The sequence below is a fragment of the Aplosporella prunicola genome (assembly GCF_010093885.1).
Source record: "Aplosporella prunicola CBS 121167 unplaced genomic scaffold K452scaffold_13, whole genome shotgun sequence".
NCBI lineage: Eukaryota > Fungi > Ascomycota > Dothideomycetes > Botryosphaeriales > Aplosporellaceae > Aplosporella > Aplosporella prunicola.
In genome coordinates, this window is record NW_022983541.1 from 440,248 (window position 1) to 462,336 (window position 22,089).

The 22,089-nt window shown below is 52.8% G+C and overlaps 9 protein-coding genes across 9 annotated transcripts; 4 read left to right on the forward strand and 5 right to left on the reverse strand.

Moving 5' to 3' along the window:
- The first annotated feature begins 18 nt into the window (after positions 1–18).
- Positions 19–3,668, forward strand: K452DRAFT_287668 (glycoside hydrolase family 16 protein). The gene has a single exon (XM_033540519.1). It carries the CDS (start codon positions 382–384, stop codon positions 3,487–3,489), a length of 3,108 nt encoding a protein of 1,035 aa, XP_033397424.1. The 5' UTR covers positions 19–381; the 3' UTR covers positions 3,490–3,668.
- A 3,067-nt stretch (positions 3,669–6,735) lies between these two features.
- On the reverse strand, positions 6,736–7,992 carry K452DRAFT_228219 (uncharacterized protein; the record flags this gene model as incomplete). The annotated part of the gene is made up of 1 exon (XM_033536948.1): positions 6,736–7,992. The coding sequence occupies one exon, from the start codon at positions 7,990–7,992 to the stop codon at positions 6,736–6,738; it is 1,257 nt and encodes a 418-aa protein (XP_033397425.1).
- A 410-nt stretch (positions 7,993–8,402) lies between these two features.
- Positions 8,403–10,243, reverse strand: K452DRAFT_351238 (GMC oxidoreductase; the record flags this gene model as incomplete). The annotated part of the gene is made up of 6 exons (XM_033545708.1): positions 8,403–8,535; positions 8,570–8,731; positions 8,779–9,300; positions 9,401–9,857; positions 9,997–10,021; positions 10,064–10,243. 6 exons carry the CDS (start codon positions 10,241–10,243, stop codon positions 8,403–8,405), a joined length of 1,479 nt encoding a protein of 492 aa, XP_033397426.1.
- A 1,170-nt stretch (positions 10,244–11,413) lies between these two features.
- Positions 11,414–12,792, forward strand: K452DRAFT_308785 (uncharacterized protein; the record flags this gene model as incomplete). Its single annotated transcript, XM_033543191.1, has 4 exons — positions 11,414–11,587; positions 11,715–11,798; positions 11,853–12,226; positions 12,300–12,792. 4 exons carry the CDS (start codon positions 11,414–11,416, stop codon positions 12,790–12,792), a joined length of 1,125 nt encoding a protein of 374 aa, XP_033397427.1.
- Positions 12,793–13,385: 593 nt separating this feature from the next.
- On the reverse strand, positions 13,386–14,351 carry K452DRAFT_358816 (uncharacterized protein). The gene is made up of 2 exons (XM_033546220.1): positions 14,263–14,351; positions 13,386–14,207 (listed from the first exon to the last, which is right to left on the reverse strand). The coding sequence occupies exons 1-2, from the start codon at positions 14,325–14,327 to the stop codon at positions 13,661–13,663; spliced, it is 612 nt and encodes a 203-aa protein (XP_033397428.1). The 5' UTR covers positions 14,328–14,351; the 3' UTR covers positions 13,386–13,660.
- Positions 14,352–14,671: 320 nt separating this feature from the next.
- K452DRAFT_308787 (uncharacterized protein) lies at positions 14,672–15,962 on the forward strand (the record flags this gene model as incomplete). The annotated part of the gene is made up of 2 exons (XM_033543192.1): positions 14,672–15,125; positions 15,184–15,962. 2 exons carry the CDS (start codon positions 14,672–14,674, stop codon positions 15,960–15,962), a joined length of 1,233 nt encoding a protein of 410 aa, XP_033397429.1.
- A 948-nt stretch (positions 15,963–16,910) lies between these two features.
- Positions 16,911–18,628, reverse strand: K452DRAFT_271413 (uncharacterized protein; the record flags this gene model as incomplete). Its single annotated transcript, XM_033539036.1, has 3 exons — positions 16,911–18,009; positions 18,130–18,342; positions 18,400–18,628. 3 exons carry the CDS (start codon positions 18,626–18,628, stop codon positions 17,075–17,077), a joined length of 1,377 nt encoding a protein of 458 aa, XP_033397430.1. The 3' UTR covers positions 16,911–17,074.
- Positions 18,629–18,770: 142 nt separating this feature from the next.
- Positions 18,771–20,723, forward strand: K452DRAFT_228462 (uncharacterized protein; the record flags this gene model as incomplete). Its single annotated transcript, XM_033536963.1, has 5 exons — positions 18,771–18,924; positions 18,978–19,165; positions 19,216–19,302; positions 19,361–19,492; positions 19,551–20,723. The coding sequence occupies 5 exons, from the start codon at positions 18,771–18,773 to the stop codon at positions 20,721–20,723; spliced, it is 1,734 nt and encodes a 577-aa protein (XP_033397431.1).
- K452DRAFT_32587 (uncharacterized protein) lies at positions 20,697–21,457 on the reverse strand. The gene has a single exon (XM_033544811.1). It carries the CDS (start codon positions 21,191–21,193, stop codon positions 20,789–20,791), a length of 405 nt encoding a protein of 134 aa, XP_033397432.1. The 5' UTR covers positions 21,194–21,457; the 3' UTR covers positions 20,697–20,788.
- Between the last annotated feature and the right edge of the window lie 632 nt (positions 21,458–22,089).

The following is a 22,089-nucleotide window of genomic DNA, read 5'->3' on the forward strand; positions in this document are numbered from 1 at the left end:
TCGGGAATCCGATGCCCACGACGATCTGCCGCAATCGCCTAGTCGATTGTCGCTCAGTCGGCCCGCTGCGCTGGGTTCTGCCTCGCTACCTTGGCTGATAAGGCCCCTGTCACGCCAAGCCAGGTTCCTGGCCGAGGCGCCATGCAGCTGCGCAACCGCAGGGACGTGGGACGTGGGACGTGGTCGGGTTCTTTTCTCTGGAGGCGCGCGGAGGGAGAGGGGGGCCAAAGGTAGGTAGATGACGCCTGTGTCATCAAACTTTGCTCCGACGCTGCCTTTATTTCTTCCTCTTCCGGCCGTTCAGTCCTCTTAAACTCTGAGACCCGCTTGGAGCCGATGCTCATTCACCCTCTATTCTCCCCCCAGCCCTCCTGCGCCACTATGACCATCCCCCGCAAGAGCCTTTCCTGGCTCACGGTTGCAATATCCATTCTTCTTCCTCTTGCTGCTGCTGCTGCTGCTGCTCCTGGCTGTTCGTGCGGCTTCTACGATGACACCACTGGCGACTTGTACACCGAGTCCCTCATCACCTACTTCAACGAAACGTCAGACTTGTCCGACTTCGTCATCGAGGAGTTTGAGCACAGGTCCGAAAAGGCCTGGAATGGCGGATGGCGCCAAGGTGCCGTCGTCGAAAATGTCCAGTCCAACTACACCATCTGGAACTCCAATGTCACCAATGGAACTACCCTTGGCCTCTTCTGCGATCCCTCGACAAAGCTCCACCTCGTCAACGGCGGCAGCGTCAGAAGCCGCAGGCGCGACATCCAGTATGGCACTTTCCGCTCGCTCATGCGTTCGCCCCAGGAAGGGACGGGCGGTAGTTCGTTGTCCATGAGAGTGCAATTCAACGAGACCGAGTCAATCGAGATTAACGCCATGAACACCCAAACGTATGCCAACGCCTGGGTCAGCACCCTCATGCAAAACGAGTGGCCCGACCGTAAGCTTGGCGTCAACTACACCATCTTGGGCAACAGCTCTATTGCCAATGGCACCGCATGGCCGTTTGACTTCATGGAGTTCCGTTTTGACTGGACCGACAAGGAAGTCCGGTACTACATTGGCCAGAACAACAGCCGTACTGTTACCAAGAAGAAGCATCACGCTATTCCCATGACCCCTGCTCCTCTGTACTTCCGTCATTGGTCGACCGGCAACACTTACTCCATGGAAGGACCCCCTTACTGGCGAAACGTCGCCAATATTGGCTGGGCGCGCATGTTCTTCAACTCGTCAGAAATGACAGCAGACGCCCACGATGAGTTTGATTCCAGGTGCACCGTCACCGACGCATGTTCTGTGAATGACATGAGCCTCCGTGAGACCTCAGAGTACACTGTCGCAGCCACGAAGAAGTTTAAGCACAAAACCGTCTCCACTGGACGTAGGTGGGCGGCCATTTGGATCTCTGTCATCTCTATATCTTTCACCTCCTTCCTCTTGCTACATGCAATCATCAAGAAGGCACCTTGGAAAAGGTTTTCGCAGTCACATGACCAGTCATCCGGCATTTCCTCTCCGGCTCCTCTGTACGGGTCAAGCGAAGCGAGTGTCATAGAGTCTACCAGTACCACTCCATTCAACCAAACCAGGCCTTCCTCTCCTACGAAAAAGAGCGCGGATGCCTCATTCCGGAGGTCCGAATGGACACCGTCTGCTTCTGGCGCCTCGACACCATTGCCGAGGTATCAAAGCCGCGAGTACCTCCCATCCACAAGCAGAAGGTTCGAAGAGGACGCTATCTGTCCCATACCGCCTCCGACCTTGCCTAGCGTCAACCCTGACGTTACCGCATACCCTGCATCGCCGCCAAGGAATGCAGTTGCTTACGTCGATGGTCAGGTCATTCCGGAATATGCTCTCTCAGATACTGCCAGGAATTCATCCCGAACCCTCGTCCCCTTGCCTGCCACTCCGGTATCAATGATGAAGGAGCCTTGGTCTCCGAGAGATAAGGAAAACAGCCTCGTGAAGCCCAAGTCCCGGGAAGACCCAACTATCCAGGAAACCAACGAACAGCCAATCAAGTCGACGACCAATGCTGTTGCTACCGAAACGAAGAAGGCTCCCATAGAACAGAGGCAGCGGGTTGACTACCTAGCTGGCCTTGTTGCCCTCTGTTCTATTTTCGTCACTTTGATCCATTTCCATCTTACCTATATTCCTGCCGTCGTCATTCCAGGATCTCCTGTCCATTACCAGAGCGAGGTATGGGCTAGAAAAATCATTTCACCGTTCATCATGAATCAGATGTGGCTTGGTGTCTTCTTCACCACGTCTACTCGCTTCCTATCAGCCAGGTACTTTCGAGAAGGTAACCTCATAGTCATTGCCGAGCGTGCTGTCAAGCGTACGCCTCGTTTGCTGATCCCCGTCACGGCAATTGTTATGCTGGAGTACTTCTTCATCGACGTTGGCGCGACAAAGTACTTGGAATATCTGCCATCGGTTACATGGTCCACCTGGGCTTACGTCTCAAAATTCCCTTCTCCGGGTCACTTTATCAGCGAGATCCTTGAGCTCATCTACCTCATCCCCAACGCCGTGCCGCAAATCACTTTCAACTATTGCACAGGTGTTCTCTGGACAATAGCCGTCCAACTGCAAGGGTCATGGCTTGTCCTTCTTGGCGCGGTCGTGGTCCGTGAGATAAAGACGCCATGGAAACGATTCGGCTACTACTGGTTCTGTGTCTTAAACAATTGGTATGCACGGAACTGGGGCAGCTTCTTCTGGCTCGGTCTCATGCTCACAGACTTGGACGTGACCTACAAGTGGCGAAAGTGGCTCTACCGTCGCCCGCTCGCATACTACCCACTCATGTGCTTCTGTGCCGGCATGGTCGGTGTGGGTTTCACCATGAACTTGCTTCCCAATTGGATTTCGTACAACTTCACGGTCGAGGAGAACGGTATCCACCCGGACCAAGAGACAGGGCAGCCGATCAAGAATACCCCGCGGTTCGCATATCCCAACTACTATGAGCCGCGGTTCAACATGCTGCTGTTTGCGGTAGGAATGCAAGCGATTGTGGAACTGAGCACATTTGTGCAGAAGCTACTATCGTTCAAGCTATTGGTGTTGGTATTCCCGCACATCTTCACCATCTACCTGATCCATGGTTTCGTATTCTGGAGTTGGGGCTCGTGGCTGTGCATCTTCCTGGCGCACCGGGCGATGGCATACTGGGCAATGATGCTGATCGTAGGCCTAACGTCGTACGCCATCATCTTCCTGTCGTTGCCAATCATCACGCCTATCATCGAGATCCTCGGTCGCGATATCACGTTGCAGGTATGGAAGTTTGCGTCCGAGAAGCCTGCACCCAAGCGCGCAACCCTATTTCCATACAACAAGTATGAACTGGGCATGGTGGAGGCGAAGAGCGATGTCCACACCCATAGAAAAGAGGAGGAGCATGCACATAAGCATGAAGAGGGGCACCGTGAACATGATGAGAAGGGCTCATTGCCGTTGGAGGCTTGAGCATACTTGTTGGCTGACGAGTTCGGTTTTATAGCTTCTTTCTTGTGCGTGGCATGTGACATTGAAGGTAGAATGTGGATGTGTCGCGTTTTTTTGAGCAATGCACTCCTTTTTCTGTTTCTCTTTTCTGTCTTATCATGCATGGGCTTCGACTTTTGTATATGTGTTTTACAAGCCGTATCCTCTACAACGAGGTCTGGGGGAAATCTTAGGTAGTGTTTAATCTTTATCGGCATGTACATTTAGTGATTCTATCTACTCAAAACACGTGCAGTCCGCTTAGGCAGTCAGACATGGATAGGTCGGCAATGCGCTTACCCGAATCCCCCACCCTCAAAAGCACCACCCCACCTTTTCTCCCTTCGACCTCCATCGCACCCCACAGACAATACGGACCCCACATGCTCCCCATCATCCTACCCCCCAGCTCTCACCCCTGTACCAGCTGCGGCTGATGAAGGTCATCGAACCTACCTAGGTACCTGCCTACCTATGCATGTCATCACTGAGTGGGCCCACAACAGCGGGCGCAGCCCGTGCAAGGGCCCACAGCATCGCCACCTGCCTCTCTGAGAGGGCGAGGCAGGTATGTTGCGCGGTCCTGCAGGGCCGCGTATGGCGCGATTTCCTCTTCGCGCTTCCTGCTGTTGCGTCTATAAATCGAAGATAGCGTGCTTGCATGGGAGAGTTGGTTGTCACAAAAGGTCTAAAAGAGTAACCAGGCGGAGCTGTGCTGACGAAGATCATCGCTATATGTGGACACTATCGACGACCCAACATTTCAGTCCTGCAAGAGAGACATTTTTCAAAAGACTTCCTCGGGATGCGGCTGGCCATGTTGGTCATTGAGCCCTGCAGCATGGGAGCTCAGGGAACCCGCTTCCAAGGCGGAGAGGCGGGGGTCGCTGGATTTGGATATCTCGGTACCAACCCATCATCCATGCCTGGGCAGGCACAATTTTCGCGTCTGCGCGGGGAATGGATGGTGCGAGCGGAAGGAAAGAACCTCCATCCGTACCTACCTAGGTACCTACTTAGGTTGGAAGTCAGGTGCGCTCGACCTTAACACCTATTGGAAAGGAGCATGCAGCTAGCGCGAGTATAAACCCACCCTCATTTCATTCTTCTCCCCTCCTTCCTCTTTTCCACAACAATCACTCCCTCCAAGGAAGAGGGACAATAGCTCGAAGAACCCACCTGCCTAGGTACAGTACCGAAGCTGCTACCTAACCTAGGTAGGTACGGAGCTTGCGATCCATGAGGATCTTGTCGGAAAAAAATGGCAGGTAATACAGTAACGGAATACCTAATTGACTTGTCCGCGGTCGAAAGTCATAGATAGGTAGGTAAGAACCTATATATTACTGGCTATAGGTAATAATACTAGGTAGGTATGTACGATCACCATGCCCGTCATCTACCTACTCACCTATGTACCTAGGTTCTATGGGTATCTGGGATTGGCGAGAAGGTGACACCCAAGCTCCAGATTCCATCTGGCATCTTCCCATTGTCGACGTTTTGATGCCACAGACCCACAATCTGAGTGTGCCAGGTAGGTGGGTAGGTACTGTCTGATAAAAGAAACTCCAAGATGGTCAAAGCGGTCTGGGTGAACCTAGTGCCCTTCAGCCACAAATGAATGAAGTATGAAAGAATCCCGTCCACCACAACCAGACCTGCACGCCAACAGCGACGAACGCATCGCGATTACGTCACGCGCGTGGCAAGAAAAGAAGCTTAAGTCCTATGACTACCTAGGTACCTATGCCCGCGTGACCTAAATACATTGAAGGAGCAAGCCATGTGGTACAACCCCAGAAAATAAAATAACATGCAAGACTGTCAGAGATCAAAGGATTGCACGCAATCTCCGTAGGGTCTGGCCAGGCTGAGCAAGGCGATATGGGGATACAAGAGACTTGGATAATTTATGACAGACACATGGTTTAATTAACGTCAGGCAAGAAGATATGACTGGGGAACCCACGTCTGTCTGTTCCGGGGTGTCACGTCTGTGGGTACCCAGGGGCACCGAAACTACCCGGGTTGCCCCGGTTTTTACAGTTTGTGGAATGCAAGTGCATTTTCTTTTTTCTAAACTCTAGCCACAGGTAATTCGTACAGATCCGTATGTGCACTGGGCATCATTTGCAATATGCGTACCTAATAAATCTTGCTTGGACTATTTGTGATGCTGTCGATATTCGAACTACAACCTACCTACCTAGGTTTTATGTACTGTGTTCAAGTAGGTAGCAAATCGTGGAAAATAAATGTTCATCGCCACCTTAACTTCAAATCTCCCTCAAGATGAGACAAGCGCTGCTCAATACATAGACTGCCCTTATAGTACCTAATTGGCGACGTACCAATCCAAATCCCCTGACCTTGGTATTGGGATTGATCAAGTTAAACGACGTCAAAGTTCGGAAGCCATGCTTTTCGCTGCAGAACTTTCGCCATAGCTTCCATACCTTTTTAAGATTTTTATTCGTCCCAGTCGGTGCAACGGCTATGGCTGTTTCAGCAGCGTTAAACGTAACCCACACTCCGACCATTACCATCACCAGAGCTTACAAGCTTTATTAGAAAGATTTGAGGCAGTGGTAAGTTCGTCGCCAGGATAGGCTTGCAAGGACGTCCAAAAACAAACCGCTAAGGCCCGCAACGTGTTGTCTTCATGGGTTGCTAAAAGAATATACGATGCGTCATCTGAGACTTTGGAGCGGTACGATCAAAAAAGTGGAGAAACAATGAGATGGAGATCGGAAACAAGATAAAATGAAGGAGGAGATGGGAGTGTCCTTTCTTAATGATGGTGTAACATAGCTTTCGGGGTTGCCGAGAGTATCTACGTATAAAAATATGAAACCTGCGTTATACTTGCATCATTGATACCAGGACATATCATAGGTTAGATCAGGTCCATATTAAGCTACAGAATCCTCGTTTTATGCATGCCTCAGAAAACATGACAATGAGAGGCTTGAGGCGGCTCGGCTTTAATGCCACTTCAGCAACTAATGCTCAGATATATACTTCTGATATGTGCTGAGTACTGGTAAGCATTTGGTCCATTTAACGGAGGCCACGTGTAGGACAACTCGCAACAAGCGTGGTAATGGCTTTCTCTTCCAAAGCTTGAATTGAGTGCGGTTCCGATGGCCAAGCTGCTGGTATCGGCGCTTGGAGCTCGGCCAAACATCCGTAGGAGGTGTCTTGGTTTCCATATGGATATTCCCATCATACGCTTACAGTCTGGGTGGATTCAGTAATAGCGGGAAGAAGGATCTCGGGTGGCTCCTGCGTAGCTGGCGCGGCAGTTTCAGGTTTCTTGTCTTCAATCTTTGCCTTTTTCACTTCTGACCGCTCTCTCTCTTCTCTTGCTTGCGCTCTCTTTTGCGCCTTTGGAGATACGATCGGAATTCCCAAACGTTCATCAGTCTGTTTCGCCATGTCCAGGAGATCGTCGAAGCCCAAAACTTTGATGATTTCCTGGTAACAGTGGCATCTGTTCATCTCCTGGTTGCAACCGTCCTTGCCAGGTATGAGCTGGCCAAGCAAATACTTGGTGTTTCCCCAACGGTTGTCGACCTCAAGGGAGAATTTAAGGTACTCGTGGACAACCTCTCGCCACGTAGCAACGCCGCCCTCAGCTTTACGACGGAAAACGCTGGAATTACGCTCAGCAGCAGTCGCAATCATTGCGCCGTCGACTCCGAATTCTTCTATGAGTCGAAGACCGTGGTCATAGTCCTCTACATCGCCGTTGACGACACATGCCACGCCCGCCTCGTGACAGACACCCCTAATCATTTTGAGTTGCTCCCGTATGGCCCTTTCGCGGGGACGCATAGGGGTCGTGCGGCAGTGGACCGTCAGTCCGGTTATTCCCGTCCTGACTAGCCTACGAACCAACTCCTCCGTCTCCTCGGGCTTTTCCAGTATACGGATCTTGACGCTTATCCCAATCTTGAATTTTTGCCCAACTTCCTTTACCAGAGCCTCCAGGATCGAACAGAGTTTATCCGGCGTCCGGAGTAGAGCAGCGCCCATACCGCCACTGGTGCTGAAGGGCTTAGGACAGCCCGAATTGACATCGATTCCGGCTACATCGCCTGCGATCAGTGTTGCAGCCTTGACAGCCAGCTCGGGGTCGGCGGTGCCGATCTGGAAAATGAGGCGTCCTTTTTCGCGCTCGGGGTCCAGGCGGTAAATCACGCTCTCGCGCTGGTCCGGGTTGGGCGTAGGATTCTTCAGGCCATTGTTGGAGAAGCGGGTGAACTCGATCGTCTTGGTAGCAGGATTCTCGCGTCTCGTAGTACCAATCAGAGCCTTGTCGATGGTCTCAGGACCCCAGACGAGGTCTGCACCGTACTTCAAGGCGAGTAGACGGGAGGGAAGTTCGCCGGAGCGGACCATCGGGGCAAGGACGATCTTGTTGCGGTAGTCGACGCCATTTTTGGGAATAGGCACGAGCTTGGGGGTGGGAGCAGCCATAGTGCGTAAGAGCCAGCGGAGCATGCCACTGGAAAGGCCGAAGAAAGAGGTGGGCAAGGACGAGGATGTTGAGTTGCCGCCTGGAAATAATTTGGGAGGCGCGACTGAGCACGGGCGGGCTCCCGAACATCTGCCGAGCGGCCTGGCGGTCCCTCCCACGCCTCCCTGACACTCTTCCCCTCACCTCCATCAACGAGCATGAGTCACGCTAATTCGTTGGATTCACGTCTAGGTACCTCCACTACCTAGGTAGCCATCAACTATTACCGGCAGTCCTTCTTGATAATATCCGCAGCTTTCACCGCCACCGCGTAAACTGACGCTTGGGTGTTGCCCAGTGTCCATCGGGAAAATGCTCGCGTCGACAACTCGCAGGTCCTTCTTTCCGTACACCTTGAGCTTGTTGCTGACTACACCATGAGCTCCTTGGGCATCATCGCACATGTGTCAGTTGGGTGGGAGCTGCTCAACAAGCGCTCCTTCACCACTTTTCTGGCACCTTCCATCGTCGTGGCATCATATCCCTCGGGAAGACGACTGTACCTTGATGTGAGAAGCAAAAGGCTCAGTTCGCAACATCTTCTCCATGTATTGCATGTGCTTCACCATGATCTCAAGATCGAGAGGATGGGGAAGGTACCGTGGATCGTAGAGGCTTGTCCTTCGGATCCGCCGATTTGATGTGGACAACACCACGCGAGAATGGTGATTGATCACTGCCATGATGGTCACAAAGCTCCTGGGGTTCATGCAAATATCTGATGCATCTTCGTCTCGCAAGGGTACGCGTGCAGCTGGAATGGCAGATAGAGGCAAACACCAGTGGACTCCTTCGGATCGGCCAGTTGATGGCTGAGAAGCTCATACTGCTTCTTCTGATAGGCAGGCGGGTTCGGATTCGGGTCCTCGAGGTATTCGCGAAAGAACTGCTCGATATCATCGCGACTTGCGGCTCCTTCAGTGTGGACCATAAGAAATTGGGCGATACTGATAGGCATGCCAGCAAAAGGGCCCGTTTGCGTCTCCTGGTCCTGCTTCAATAGGCGCTGCACGACATCCATATTCTGCATGACATCTCCGGAGATTTGGTCATCCGCAACTTCTAAGCGGGTGGCGCAAATTGCATGATCCTGAAGGTTCTCACCGACTCCGGGACTGTCGATAACAGGGATGCCATACTCCTTGAAAACTTTACTCTGGCCGATTCCGGACAACTCCAGCAATTGCGGAGACTGGAGAGGTCCTGCGGCGAGTATCACCTCTCGTTTCGCTGAGACGTTGTGGTGCTTCCCATCTTTCGTCAAGACTCTAACTCCAGTCGCTTTCGCGGAGGCGTCCCGGAGTTGTCCAGAAGGACCTTTTCGACATGGGTTTCCATCAACACCTGCAGATTCGGCCTCTTCCGGACTCAGCGTTGTAATAAGCCGAAGCTGAGCATGCCCGCATCTCCGTCTTCGGATCCAGTGACAAACCACAGGCAAATGCGTCCAGCTTCTCGCCTTCGATGGGATCGTCCCGGTTGGACCAACCCAGATTTTTCATAATCTCCGCCCATGCCTCGTTGAACGGACCGTGGGCATCACCAACTGTTACCGGAAGAGGCCCGTCACGAACGTGAACCTTCTCGTTGATGCAATTCATCGACAGCAGCTCCTTCGTGTGCTGTGTCGCCGGGATGTAATGCTCGAATTTCCGGAAGTTTTGCTGCATGTCGTCTCCGGACCATCCATCGTTGCCGAGTGCATTCCAGACATTAAAATTGCCCTTGGAAGGATACACAGTCGCACTGAAGTTGATGGCCGAAGATCCACTTAGGAACTTTCCTCTGACCTGGGGAATTTGCCTGCCATTAACGTGGGTCTGGGCTTCAAATTAAATGGCCTTCAAAGAATACAGAAGCAGTCTTCCGGTCCACTACTTTCTGCCAATGGTCCAGTTATCCAAGCATGATGCCTCATACACGGCCGGTATTGATAGAGTAGCTGATAAATAAAAGGCGCTCACTTGCGACTGTCATGGATTGCCAATCCTAGTCTGGATCATCGTACAGGGTAGCGAGCTGACCAGGCACATCGATACGAGGATCTCCAATACGACTTGCACCAGCCTCAATGACTAGGACGCTTTTATCAGCATCCTCGCTCAAGCGAGAAGCAACCACCAGACCCGTAATACCACCGCCTACAACGATGAAATCAGGTTCCTTGATTCTCAAGGATGCAACAGAAGTGATGCAGCTAGTTCCTGCCATCATGCAATAACAGTTTATTGGGAGCAAACAAAAGACTACGAGTGATGCGAACTAGGCGGATACAACAAGGCATTCTCAGAGGGCTACGGCCCCTTATAGCAGAGCTAGGAGGGGCTACGACTGTTTTCCAGTCCCCACGGGCTCTGCGTAACGGCTGTGGGGTTTCTGAGACATGGAAGACAGAAGGGGCATCGGAGAAAGTAGAAATGGTGTTGCTTGAGTATCCATCAGAGGTCCATTCTGCCCTCTCGAAGCCCGAGACGTGCGAGACTTTTTGCATACGGCCCCAGATGCGGAAATGCCCCACCGGATGATAGTCAGACTCCCTGCCGATACACCGAAACCCCTGTGGCGTCTCTTCCCCCGCGCCAACCTGTGCACTTGGATTCGAAAGGAAGTGCGGGCGGATCAATCGGCCAAATCCTTCAGCCACAGAACGCAAAGCGGCAAGGTAAGGAGGTGGCCACGAGCGAATTCCAGTTTCATGACAAGCTCACGAACCACGAGACCCAACACGACGCCGGCTCTTGTTAAGTGTACAAACCAAGAGTTAGCCGAGCGCCGCAGCGTGGTTCGGGACGAGACGGCGCAGCCTCAAGGAAACGGACCTTCTTAAGCGAGACCGCCCCGACGCAAGTGGCAACTTTCCGGCGCGCTCTAAGCAATGAATCCTTCGCTGGTCGCCTTACTTCGCCAAACCGTTCATATTGCATTCAACTGCACACTGACAACAGCGCGGACCGTGGAGATGTTAGATCTTTGACCGCTCTATACCTCGAATCCGGACCCTCTTTTGATCAGCCGGCATTCAGGGCCGGTGCACTAAAGAATGATCTCACGCCCTCAAGGGGCTAGTCCATAGATGAAACAGAAACTCTGTTACCAAGTTACAGCATCCATATAGATCGCTCGAGCATTCATGCAGGACTTTTTAGATTTTCATGTCCCTTCTCTTTCCGTCTCCGCTTTTTCTTAGATCTCTTATCTAAGGCCGTCCATTCATTCCCCGCACGCCCAGAGGCAACTTCACAACCATATGCAATAATTGAAGTTATCCGCTCACTTTTTTTCTTTTCTCTTTTTCGAATCGGTCTCCTGTAACAGCCCGCCTATCAGCCATCAGCGGGTCTCGTTCTCTCTGCTAGGAGGCGCGTCTGTACTTGGGTTATTATGGCGCCGCTAGCAGACTATGATGTCTTTGGAGACAGCACTGTGCGCGGTCAAATCGTCGCAAATATCATATTGGTCATTCTGGCGACGGTGATGGTTGTGCTACGGTATGTCGCCAGAAGAATAAGAAACAATCCCATTTGGTGGGACGACGGTTGGGTTGTCGCTTCCATGGTGAGTTTAAGAGTGCGAAAAGTACAGAGTGCCAGTACTGATCACAACCACAGATTTGTACATATGGACTATTGGTACATTATTTACCTTCTCATGTGTTTACGGTTGGGATACTCATTTTATGCAGATCATGCAAATTACATACGCACAACACGGAATGGGGCACCATATAGCCACGATTCCTCCACAAAACCAAGTCTTTGTTGCCAAGGTTTGCCATTACACTTCTTTATGGGGGCTCGTGAAACTGACTATGGTTTTTCAGCAATTGATAGCTTACCAGATTGTCTATTACGCCTCCATGGTCACTGTCAAACAGTCCTATTTGTTCTTCTATCTACGTATCTTTATCGACCGAAAATTCCGCCTCGCAGCTTGGGTCTGCATGGGTATAGTTTTTGGATACTGGGCAGGAAGCATGATGCAAGTCTTCCTCCTGTGTACACCCTTCGAGATGAACTGGAACCCGGCTGCCGGCGGACATTGTGCGAGCTACAACGTATCTTTCACGACTATCGGCATCGTCAACATGTTCACGGACCTGATCATCATGTTCCTCCCCATCCCTTTCATCCGTGGCCTGCAGATGGCTATCGGCGCGAAAGTTGGTCTCTACATTATATTCTTGATTGGCCTGTTGTAAGCACTCCAGCCTCTCCATTCTAACATACAAAGTTCGGATTCTTTCTAACCGCACTCGTTACTCCTATAGTGTGACGGCCATCTCGATCATCCGCATCCGCGTTCTTTCCCTTATAGATTTTAATGATCTTTCTTATTCGATGCCCGCTGGAGTTTTCTGGACCATTGTCGAACCCTCAGTTGCCATAATTAACGCCTGCATTCCAACTTTACGGCCGCTTTTAAAAGCAATCTCGCCTTCCCGGCTCTGGGGATCTGGCAATGGCACCTCCGAGCATAAAGGTACCTCGGGGTACCTCCGGACCATCGGGCAGGGGGGGCCTTCTTCCTCAAAGTACCAGGGAGTGCATGACGAGTATCCTCTTACAAGGATAGAGGAGGGAGTTACGACCATTAATATTACGACCAGCAAGGGGGGTTCGTTAGGAGACGATGACAGCTACAGGGCAGACTCCGAGGAACGACACGATCATCCGGCAGATGGTCTCGGAGGGATTGCTGTCACACAGGAATGGAACGTATCAAACCACAGAATTGCTTCGGCGGGAAACCTATTATCCTAGCTTTCCAGTAATGACCTAATGACGAATTTTTCTTAGTTGCTCGCAAAAAAATTGAAAATGCAGGCCCGCATGTCAATGTCGTACCTTGCTGCAGACCAGAACGAGGCGTCCCAGCACAGACCACAGAAACGCAATGCATATCAAGCCCGTTCAGCGATCATATGTACGTGCCAAGCCTGCAAAGCACGCGCTCCGGCCAAATATGAGCCCGGTGCGTCGGTTTAAGTCTACGTATGTGGTACTCCACGATGCGGGAGGGGCGGCAAGCCACACGGTGGCACAGCTTAAGGTTATCGTGGAGCTTGATCGGCTCAGGGATACGGCGAGCGCATATGTATGCACAAAGCTGCTTGCTTCTTGAACGCACCGAACCACGGGTCCACAGCGCATCATTGCCCTCGGGAGAGGGAAGTGCGTGCGTGCATGATGCGGCTCTTCCCGGCCCGCTCCGCACATCTCCACACGGGCTGCCGAGCCGCCTCCGCATCGGCATCACGGTTTCTACCTTTGCGCTTAGTGGCCCCATTGATCCTCAACAATGAATCTTGATTCGGGTTTCGATCACTCTCATCCCCGTGCGCCTCGCCGAAGAAGGGGGAAGACAAAGCCATTAAATGTCTGGGTAGCTATGTCAAAAAAGAAATTGAAAAGGACTGTTTGGGGCTATTTGACATGAGACAAGTGTGTGATAGACATTCTTTCCAGCATACTTGACAACCCATCAACCCTGCCGAGCCGACTGTACCAACAATGCTGACGCCAATCCCGACTAATGAGCTTCCATAGGCCATCCCAGTACTCCAAGCGCCAATTCCGAGGACTTTTGAATTTGGTTCAATTACAAGATCCGCACCAACACACGACACACCTAAGCACCCTTCTTCCGGATCCTGGACTCGTTGGCTCTCTGTTTCCTCTCGTTCCTCTTCACCCTCTCGACACGCTCTTTCCGGTGAGTAAGACGCGGGTTGTCCGCCTCACCGGTCTTCGCCTCCTTCTTCTCGTCAACCTCGACCAGCCATTGGTCGTCCATGTCCTTGTTCTTGCCCTTGTAGCCCCACTTGGGCACCCATTCGCCGGTGGCCTCGTCGTAGACCAACTTGCCGTCGCGCTTCTTGTCCTTGATGCCCTTCTTGGCGGCGAACAGCTCCCACTTGGTGGGCGGCTTGGGCTGGGGAACGGGCTTCTCGCGCGGCAGAGGGGTCTCGGGAGCGGGCAGTTGCAGCAGGACGCCGTCGCTGGTAGAGGTAATGGGGCAGGTGCTGAGGAGCTGGTTGATGAGGACTTGGGCGCAGTCGCGGGCGGTCGCGGAGAGAGACTCTTCATCGTGCGAGTCGGGGAGGGGGTTGGAGTCGTTGCAGAGTAGGTTTCCGAGGTCAAAGGTGTAGGGAATGGGCTTGTTGACGGTGACGGGCCTGTGGTTGGTTTAGTTGGAGGGGCAGCGAAGTTGCGGCGCAGGGGAAGACTTACGGGCGCCTGGCGCCAGCGGCGTCGGCATCGCTCATTTCAGTATCGGCGCCGTTTTTGGAGGACATTGTGATTGTGGATGGTGGTTTGGCAGTTCGCAAGCTTCCCGCGCATCGGAGGTTTCTTGCGGCGAAGAAATTCCATCGGCGCTGGAACAACTCGGGCGCCGCGGCGGCTTTGCGCCGCCCATTCATTCGCCGGCATCATCTTTGGCTGTTGTCCGCGACCCTCTCTTGCCTCATCAATGCCTCCAACACACGCTCTGGGGCGATTGCCCCGGACGCCCTGCCGCCTGCTCGCCTCATGTCTTCCACGCGTCCCCGTCGCCGCTTTCTCCACCTCGGCCGTTCTCTTCAAAAGCCCACTGGTAAAGAAGAAAACCACTGCCACCGCAGGCCCGCCCAAGAAGGGCATGAAGAGCTTGAGGATCGCCAAGAAGAAGCCGACTCAGGATACTGGCCGCAAGCCTGCCCCCGGCGAGCGCAAGGCCATGCGCAAGCGCATTGTTCTCAGCAACACCAACGCGTTGGAGGTGCCCGGCCTCCGCGATTTGGAAGCGAGCGCGATCGGTGACGCCGAGTTTGAGAACCAGGTCATGGGCATACCCGGGCCGGTTGTGGACCAGCTGCGTGCTGTTGAGGCTTTCAAGACAAACCAAGGCTGGGGGCTGTTCAGACGGCCGGCGGCGTTGATGAGGCGAGATGCCATTGAGTTGAGCAAGGCTATCAGATCGATCCAGGCCGAGAACAAGACCACGCTCAGGCGGGTCATCACGGGCGAGAGGGCGAGCGGAAAGACCACCCTACTGCTGCAGGCCATGTCAATGGCCTTTATGAAGGAGTGGGTGGTTGTCAATTTCCCTGACGGTACGTAACGACGCAGCATTTCTGTCCATATTCGGCGCTGACAGCCCTTGCAATGCAGCTAAGGAACTGGTCATCAACCACACCGCCTATGACCACGCCCCAGGGACAAACCCCCCGCAGTATGTACAGAAAGACTACACCGCTCAGCTTCTTCGCCAAATCAGCACAGCCAACGAGGCTGTTCTGGACAAGATGAAGCTCTCGCAAAAGCACAATCTCCCAATCCCGGTTCCCGAGGACATTACTCTCCGTGCCTTTGCCGAGTTGGGCGCTAAAGATCGCGATTCTTCATGGCAATTCCTCCAGGCGCTCTGGAAGGAGCTCATTAAGCCTGGTGGCCCGCCAATCATGGTCTGCATGGACAACCTGTCCTACATCATGGGAAACTCCAAGTACACCGACCGCGACTTCAAGCCCATCCACTCGCACGACCTGCTCCTGGTCCGGCACTTCACCGACCTCCTTTCCGGTAACACGAAGCTGCCGAACGGTGGCATGGTCCTGGCCGCAACGTCCGGATCCTGCTCGCCCAAGTCCGAGGCCATGGAGTTTGCCATCAAAGCCAAGGAGGCGCAGCAGACCCCGGGAGCCGAGGTTCCGCAGTGGAACCCGTATTTGGCGCGTGACGAGCGCAGTTACAACAGCCTCAGAGACGCTGAGGTGCAGAGGCTGAGGGGCCTGACCCGCGAGGAGGCAAGGGGCATCATGGAGTACTACGCCGCGAGCGGCATGATGAGGCGCGTTGTCGATGAGAACCTGGTCTCTGAGAAGTGGACCATCAGCAGTGGCGGCATCATCGGCGAGCTTGAGAGGAGCACTGTCAAGTACCGCATATAGAAGATATTTGTCAAAAAAAGACCATGACCGCGTGGGGCATTAAATTCAGGGCTGTATCAAAATGTAGTATATGTCACTCAAAAGATGCTCGGGAGATATCCAGACACAACCTTCATACAAAGAGTGCGGTGAACTTCCGCAATTGTCATGACTGGTAATAACAACGTATTCGAGGAAAAGCAGAGAGTACCAGAACCAACGTTTTGGCCAACGGAAACAATCCATTGAACGTCAGTACGAATTATTATAGTAAGCCATGGACTCCTCCAGAGCAATTCACCTGGATGACCTTGGGTACTATATAAAAACTTCCATCAGCGACCAATCGGCTTAACGATACTACTTGCGAGGCAAACGTATAATCATCGTGGCGCAAGCTGGTCTCTTCGCTGTAATGGCGGACTTGCATTATCCTTGAAAATAGTAAAAAGGCTTAAACAAGCTTATTAATCATGGTAGATATAAACTGCCTTGAGCAAGCGCTAGAGATAATAAATCATATGGAGCCGTTGAGATAAGCCACTTTCTATCTGTGCTTAAAAGATGAGCATGGCTAATCCACCAATTAGCTGACGTTAAAGAGTAACTATCATCGGAAACGTAATCCTCTGAGGCACTAAGATTATGGTGATGATGGCTTATTAAGTATATTCATTAAACCCCAAGAAAGTTAACGGAGAAAACACCTATCGCCTTTGAGCTTTGTAGAAGTACAATTCGACATCGTACAATTACCTTTGAATGTATAGGAATTCTTATGAGGCCAAAATTGATTATGGTGTATAAAGAAAAACATTCGCATACTAGCAAGACCTACTCTAACCATACTTTAAGCACCAAATATCGATGGGATTAAGATACCTTCAAGTCCGTGAAGTTGGCTTTTGCTTCTCTCTAGGTTCAGATGAGGAAATACAATACTGCCACGAGACAGATAATTCCAACTATACGTGAAGTCGTTCATAAAGCCGCGCGCTCCAGGCGACGAGACTGAGCTATACTCAGTAAAACCCCCAATTGCCCCAACCAGATGGCAAAATTCCCTTTGCCATGATCTATCTATGATCTATTTACCTTGTACATATTTACATGCCGGGAACCTTCTCAACCATCTAAACCTCAGTCAAGAGCTTCCCGATATCATCCTCTAGTGGCAGTCTCATCTTCTGCAGCCGCTCCGCCACCTTGTCCACCTCCTTCCACACCCTTATCAGATTTCTGCCTACAATCTTTGCGCAATCCTTCTCACTGACACCTTGCCTCAGCAGTTCAGCCACCAGATCCGGGAACTTGCTCACATCTTCCAAACCCCTCGGCGTGTCTTCGATGCCATCAAAGTCCGTGCCGATGCCGACGTGATCATATCCGATCAAGTTGCCAATATGCGTTATATGCCGAACGACTTGCGCAAGGGTCACGTTCGGTTCATAAAGTTCCGGCATTCCTGTCGGGGAATCTGATTCGACGCAGGAGATGAATTCAGGGTTGAAGTTGACCATGACCAGCGAGTTACGCCTCTTGACGAGGTGCAGAATCTCGTCCGGGACATTGCGAGGGTGGGGGCATATGGCATAGGCGGAACTGTGACTGAATATCGGCGGTGCTATGCTCCCGCCCCACGCTCTGTCTAGCGAACCAGCTAGGACATCGCGCATCGTGTCGACGCTGGCATGCGCGAGGTCGACAATCATGCCCATACGATTCATCTCCTCGATCAGCATACGGCCGTCTGTACTGACACCGCCCCATCGAGGGCTAGACTTGACAGTTCGGCCCTTGTCGTCTGTGCTACAAGCGGCGTCTGCGTAGATGTTATCACAGTTCCACGTCAACGTGGCATATCGAACGCCGAGTAGGTAGTAAAGACGGAGGGTAGAAATAGAGTTGCCAATTTGGTGCAGGCCCTCAATAATGACTGGACTGATGGATCGGCCTTTCTTGAAAGCGTACTCAGCTGCCAGAGCATTAGGAGTAGGCGTGAAATACTTGGGATATCTTGCACCGAGGCGGTGGAAAAGATCCAGTTGCTCGAGCGTGGCTTTCACAACTGTGGAGGGTCAGTAATAAAACACATCGTTTTTAAGGAACTAAAGGGCAGTTGGAGGCGATAGTGAACGGCCATGACTGATCTGAAAATGAAGAAATGATAGGCAAGACAATAACATACTAGGTGCATAAGCTTCGTCTGAGAAATCAGAAACATTTGTGGGGCATGGCAAAAAGGCGCTCCAGAAAGCACCGCCCTGCATTCCCTCGTTAAGGCGAGGGATGTCGATGTCATACTCCAAGCCACCTTTTTCAAACTTGTTGCTGAAGTCTGCATCATAGATATGGTTTCCGTAAAGGCCTCTTATCATGATCAACAGGTCATTGTGGCCATCTGTGCACTGTCAGAAAGGCATGGTCTACAGCAAAAAAGAAGCGGTGTAAAGTCGACCTATTAAGGGATTTTTCTTCAGGATCTTGTGGGCTCGATAATCGACAGAGCTGCACTCTTGCCACAAGCAGTCGAGGTCATAGCTGAGCAACTTCCACAACAAGGCGAGGGCGAAGATGGGGAAGGCAACAAAATTGACGAAAATGGCAAAAGGCGAGCGAGCAGCGCGTCGGAGAGCCTGACGCTTCTCAAAGGGCGTGGGGCCGGGGAGCTTGGCGCCGAGCAGCATGGTGTTGTTGATAGTGAGAGGTTGGAAGGTTGGAGCTGCCTTAACGGGCACGGGGCTCTCGGAGCTCGGGAAAACCCACGGGCCCACTAGGTCCCGTCTCTAGGTTCCTTCCATTCGCGTCTGTCTGCTGCAAGCCTGGGAAATGCGCTCCAGAATTTACAGCGCCGGAGCGCGCGCTGCGCTCAGCCCGGCCTATGTCTCGTCTAGGTTGCGCCCGTTGCCTCGCAGACATGTAGCAACCACCGCCCTGGAAAAACCTTACTACGTCACTACCCCAATCTTCTATGTCAATGCCGGTACGTGGAACTCTGCCACCCAATGGTCCGTCTGCAGCTTTGACACGAGACAGCCCCTCATGTCGGCCACCTATCTACCATGGTTCTGGCCGACGTCATCAAACGTTGGCAGGTGCTCAATGGAAAGAATGCCCTATTATGTACGGGCACCGATGAGCATGGCTTGAAGGTCCAGCAAGCTGCCACAAAGGCTGGCAGTGAGCCTCTGCCCTTTTGTGACAAGGGCGCCGAGGTGTTCAAAGTAAAAAGCTGTACCCTGTCACCCGAAAAGCGTCTCTAACGGATTTGCAGAATCTGGCTGTCCGGGCAAACATCTCGAACGACTACTTTGTCCGTACCACTGAGCCTTCTCACAAAGAGGCCGTGCAATATGCATGGGTAAGCATAGAAAAGAGCCGTACAGCTCCGTCGATGATGCCAGCTGACATTGGCCCAGCTTTTGCTGCAAGAGCGTGGATACATCTACAGCTCGAAACATGAGGGTTGGTACTCCGTTAGCGACGAGACATATTATCCAGAGTCGCAGTTGCACCTGGTGTTGGATCCTGCTACTGGCCGAAAAATCATGGTAAAACACTCAGCATGCTTTACGCCCCATCTCTACAGTTAATGCTGACGAGACGCAGACATCCATAGAGACTGGCAAAGAGGTCGAATGGACGACTGAAGTCAACTATCACTTCCGGTTATCCGCTTTTAAGGACCAGCTACTCGAGTTTTACGCCAAGAATCCAACATGGATTGTCCCAAAGTTTCGCATGGATGAGGTTGTCGCAGCGGTAGCAGCGGGACTTGAAGACCTCTCCATATCACGTCCCACCTCCCGGTTGACGTGGGGTGTTAGGGTTCCTGACGATGATAGCCAAACAGTGTACGTGTGGCTAGATGCTCTTCTCAATTATGCGACAAAGATAGGATACCCCTGGCCCCCTGGGGAGCAAATGACTGCCAACGGATGGCCTGCAGATTGCCACGTTATTGGCAAAGACATCACCCGTTTCCACTGCATCTATTGGCCTGCATTCCTTATGGCACTTTCTCTCCCGCTTCCTGGACGAATCCTTACCACGGGCCATTGGCAGTTGGCTAACCAGAAGATGTCTAAATCCTTGGGTAATGTTGTCAACCCATTCTTTGCTCTCGACCGTTTTGGACCGGACACTATGCGCTATTACCTTGCGCATGATGCTGGTATTTCGAACGACGCCAACTACAGCAACTACCTTGTTGTTGAGCGGTACAAGAAGGGACTCCAAAGCGGGCTTGGTAACTTGGCAAGCCGTATCATTAAACCCAAACACTGGAGCGTGCGCAAAGCGGTAGAGACTCAACAGGACCACAAGCCTACCGAGCACCGCGAAACCCATGCCAAAGCTCGTGAGCATTACAGAATGCTCCAAGGTATCTCCGCGGCAGCCAACGAAAGGATGTCTAGACTCGAGGTTAGCCAGGCGCTAAAAGGCATTATGGAAGCCGTCTTTGAAGCGAATCGGTTCCTCCAAGGCGCCGCCCCATGGACTTATGTCGATAAAGCCAGCGCTAGCGTTCCTGAGCGCCATGCGCGTCACGTCGACCGTACCGTATACCTCTGTGTCGAGACGTTACGCATCGTTGGAATTCTGCTGCAGCCTTACATACCGTCCAAAGCGGCAGAGTTGTTGGACATGCTGGGCGTAGATGAGCAGAAAAGGAGCCTCGAGTTTGCGCGTCCCGGCATGGATGCTGATTATGGCACTCCCAAGCTCAACATCAAGAAAACGGTGTTGTTCCCGCCACTGGGTATTGATGAACTTGAATGAGGTTGTGGGCAGCAGCTTGTGGGAAGGGAAATGCAACACCTTCAATGTAAACTATGGTTCTGTGATCAGTGAATATTTTCAAAATCGCTAGGTATCCAGTTGGCAAAATCTTTGAACAGCCTCATTCCATACATACCAGGAATATCAAACCAATTGAGAGGGAGACCGGAATCAACCCGTCCTTCCCGTCGAAATTGATGCAAAATCGCCTGCTTCAGGCCTTGCTGGCCAGCGGCAAAAGACGAGGCAAAAAGCACAACAAAAACTCCCCTTCCCAGCATCGGCGATCTCCTGCTTCTCACCTCACCCGCGCACCACCCCTCCCGGCGCTGATGTGTCCAACAATCTAATTCCCTTCCTAGGCAGAGCCACTGCGCTCCCTCCACGTCTCCCAACAACTGCCGCGAGGCCAGCCAGCCCCGATTCCAGAAGCGCAGATGGGCCTCCCCACCCTTCTCCCCACCCGTCATCTCGCTCCGCCAGGCAACAAAGCGATCAGCATGTCGCAATCATACGCACTGCACCGACATGGGGGCCGCGTGCGCGTTCATCTAGACTCTTTGCACACACACACACACACACACACACACGCGCGCGCGCGCGCGCGCGCATGCACAACACAGCTCCCCTGCCAGATTGCCAGACCCTACCCGACCCGACGAGCGATACGAGTACGCCCGCCCACACGTACGCACGCAAGCAAAGCCCACACGCCGGCGCGCGCGCGCGAAAGACCCTGAGCCGCCGTCCGCCCGCCTGCCCGCCGTTGCGCTCGAGCAAGGAAACTCCCTACTCCTTAGTGTAGTAGTGGTGGTGGTGGTGGTGGTGGTGGTGGTGGTGGTGCGGCGTAATAGTAGTAGTAGCACTCGACTAGCGCGCGCGCAGTGGGCAATCCTTGGACGAGAAGGGCAATAGGCGCTACGACGGCACGCGCGCGCGCGAATATCCCCGAGCACGCACGCCTATCGGGGCCGAGCCAGGCGGGGACAGCGATATTGATGAACAAGTTCCCATCAGGCAGCATGTGGCACGACTCGGCGACACGACGGAGGCGACGGCGGCGGGGGGAAGCGGGTTGGGGGAGGGGAGGAGAGGGGAATTCGCAATCTCCAGCACTCGCGAGGAAGGACAGGGCACTTCGCCTGGCGGGCGGGCGGGCGGGTGGCCTTGGGTGGGGGATGGCGCGCGCGGAAGTGTCGGTGTTAATGTCGGGATGTGTGTGGACGATCTGCTTGCGGACCGAGGGATCCGGTCGGGAAGGGCGACGCCCAGTGCGCGTGGGGTGGAGTTGCTCGGTGGGGTGCAGGATCTCGACGTTTCATTCCTTCACCTCGTCCTGTCTGGCCTACGGGCTAGCCCTCGTGCC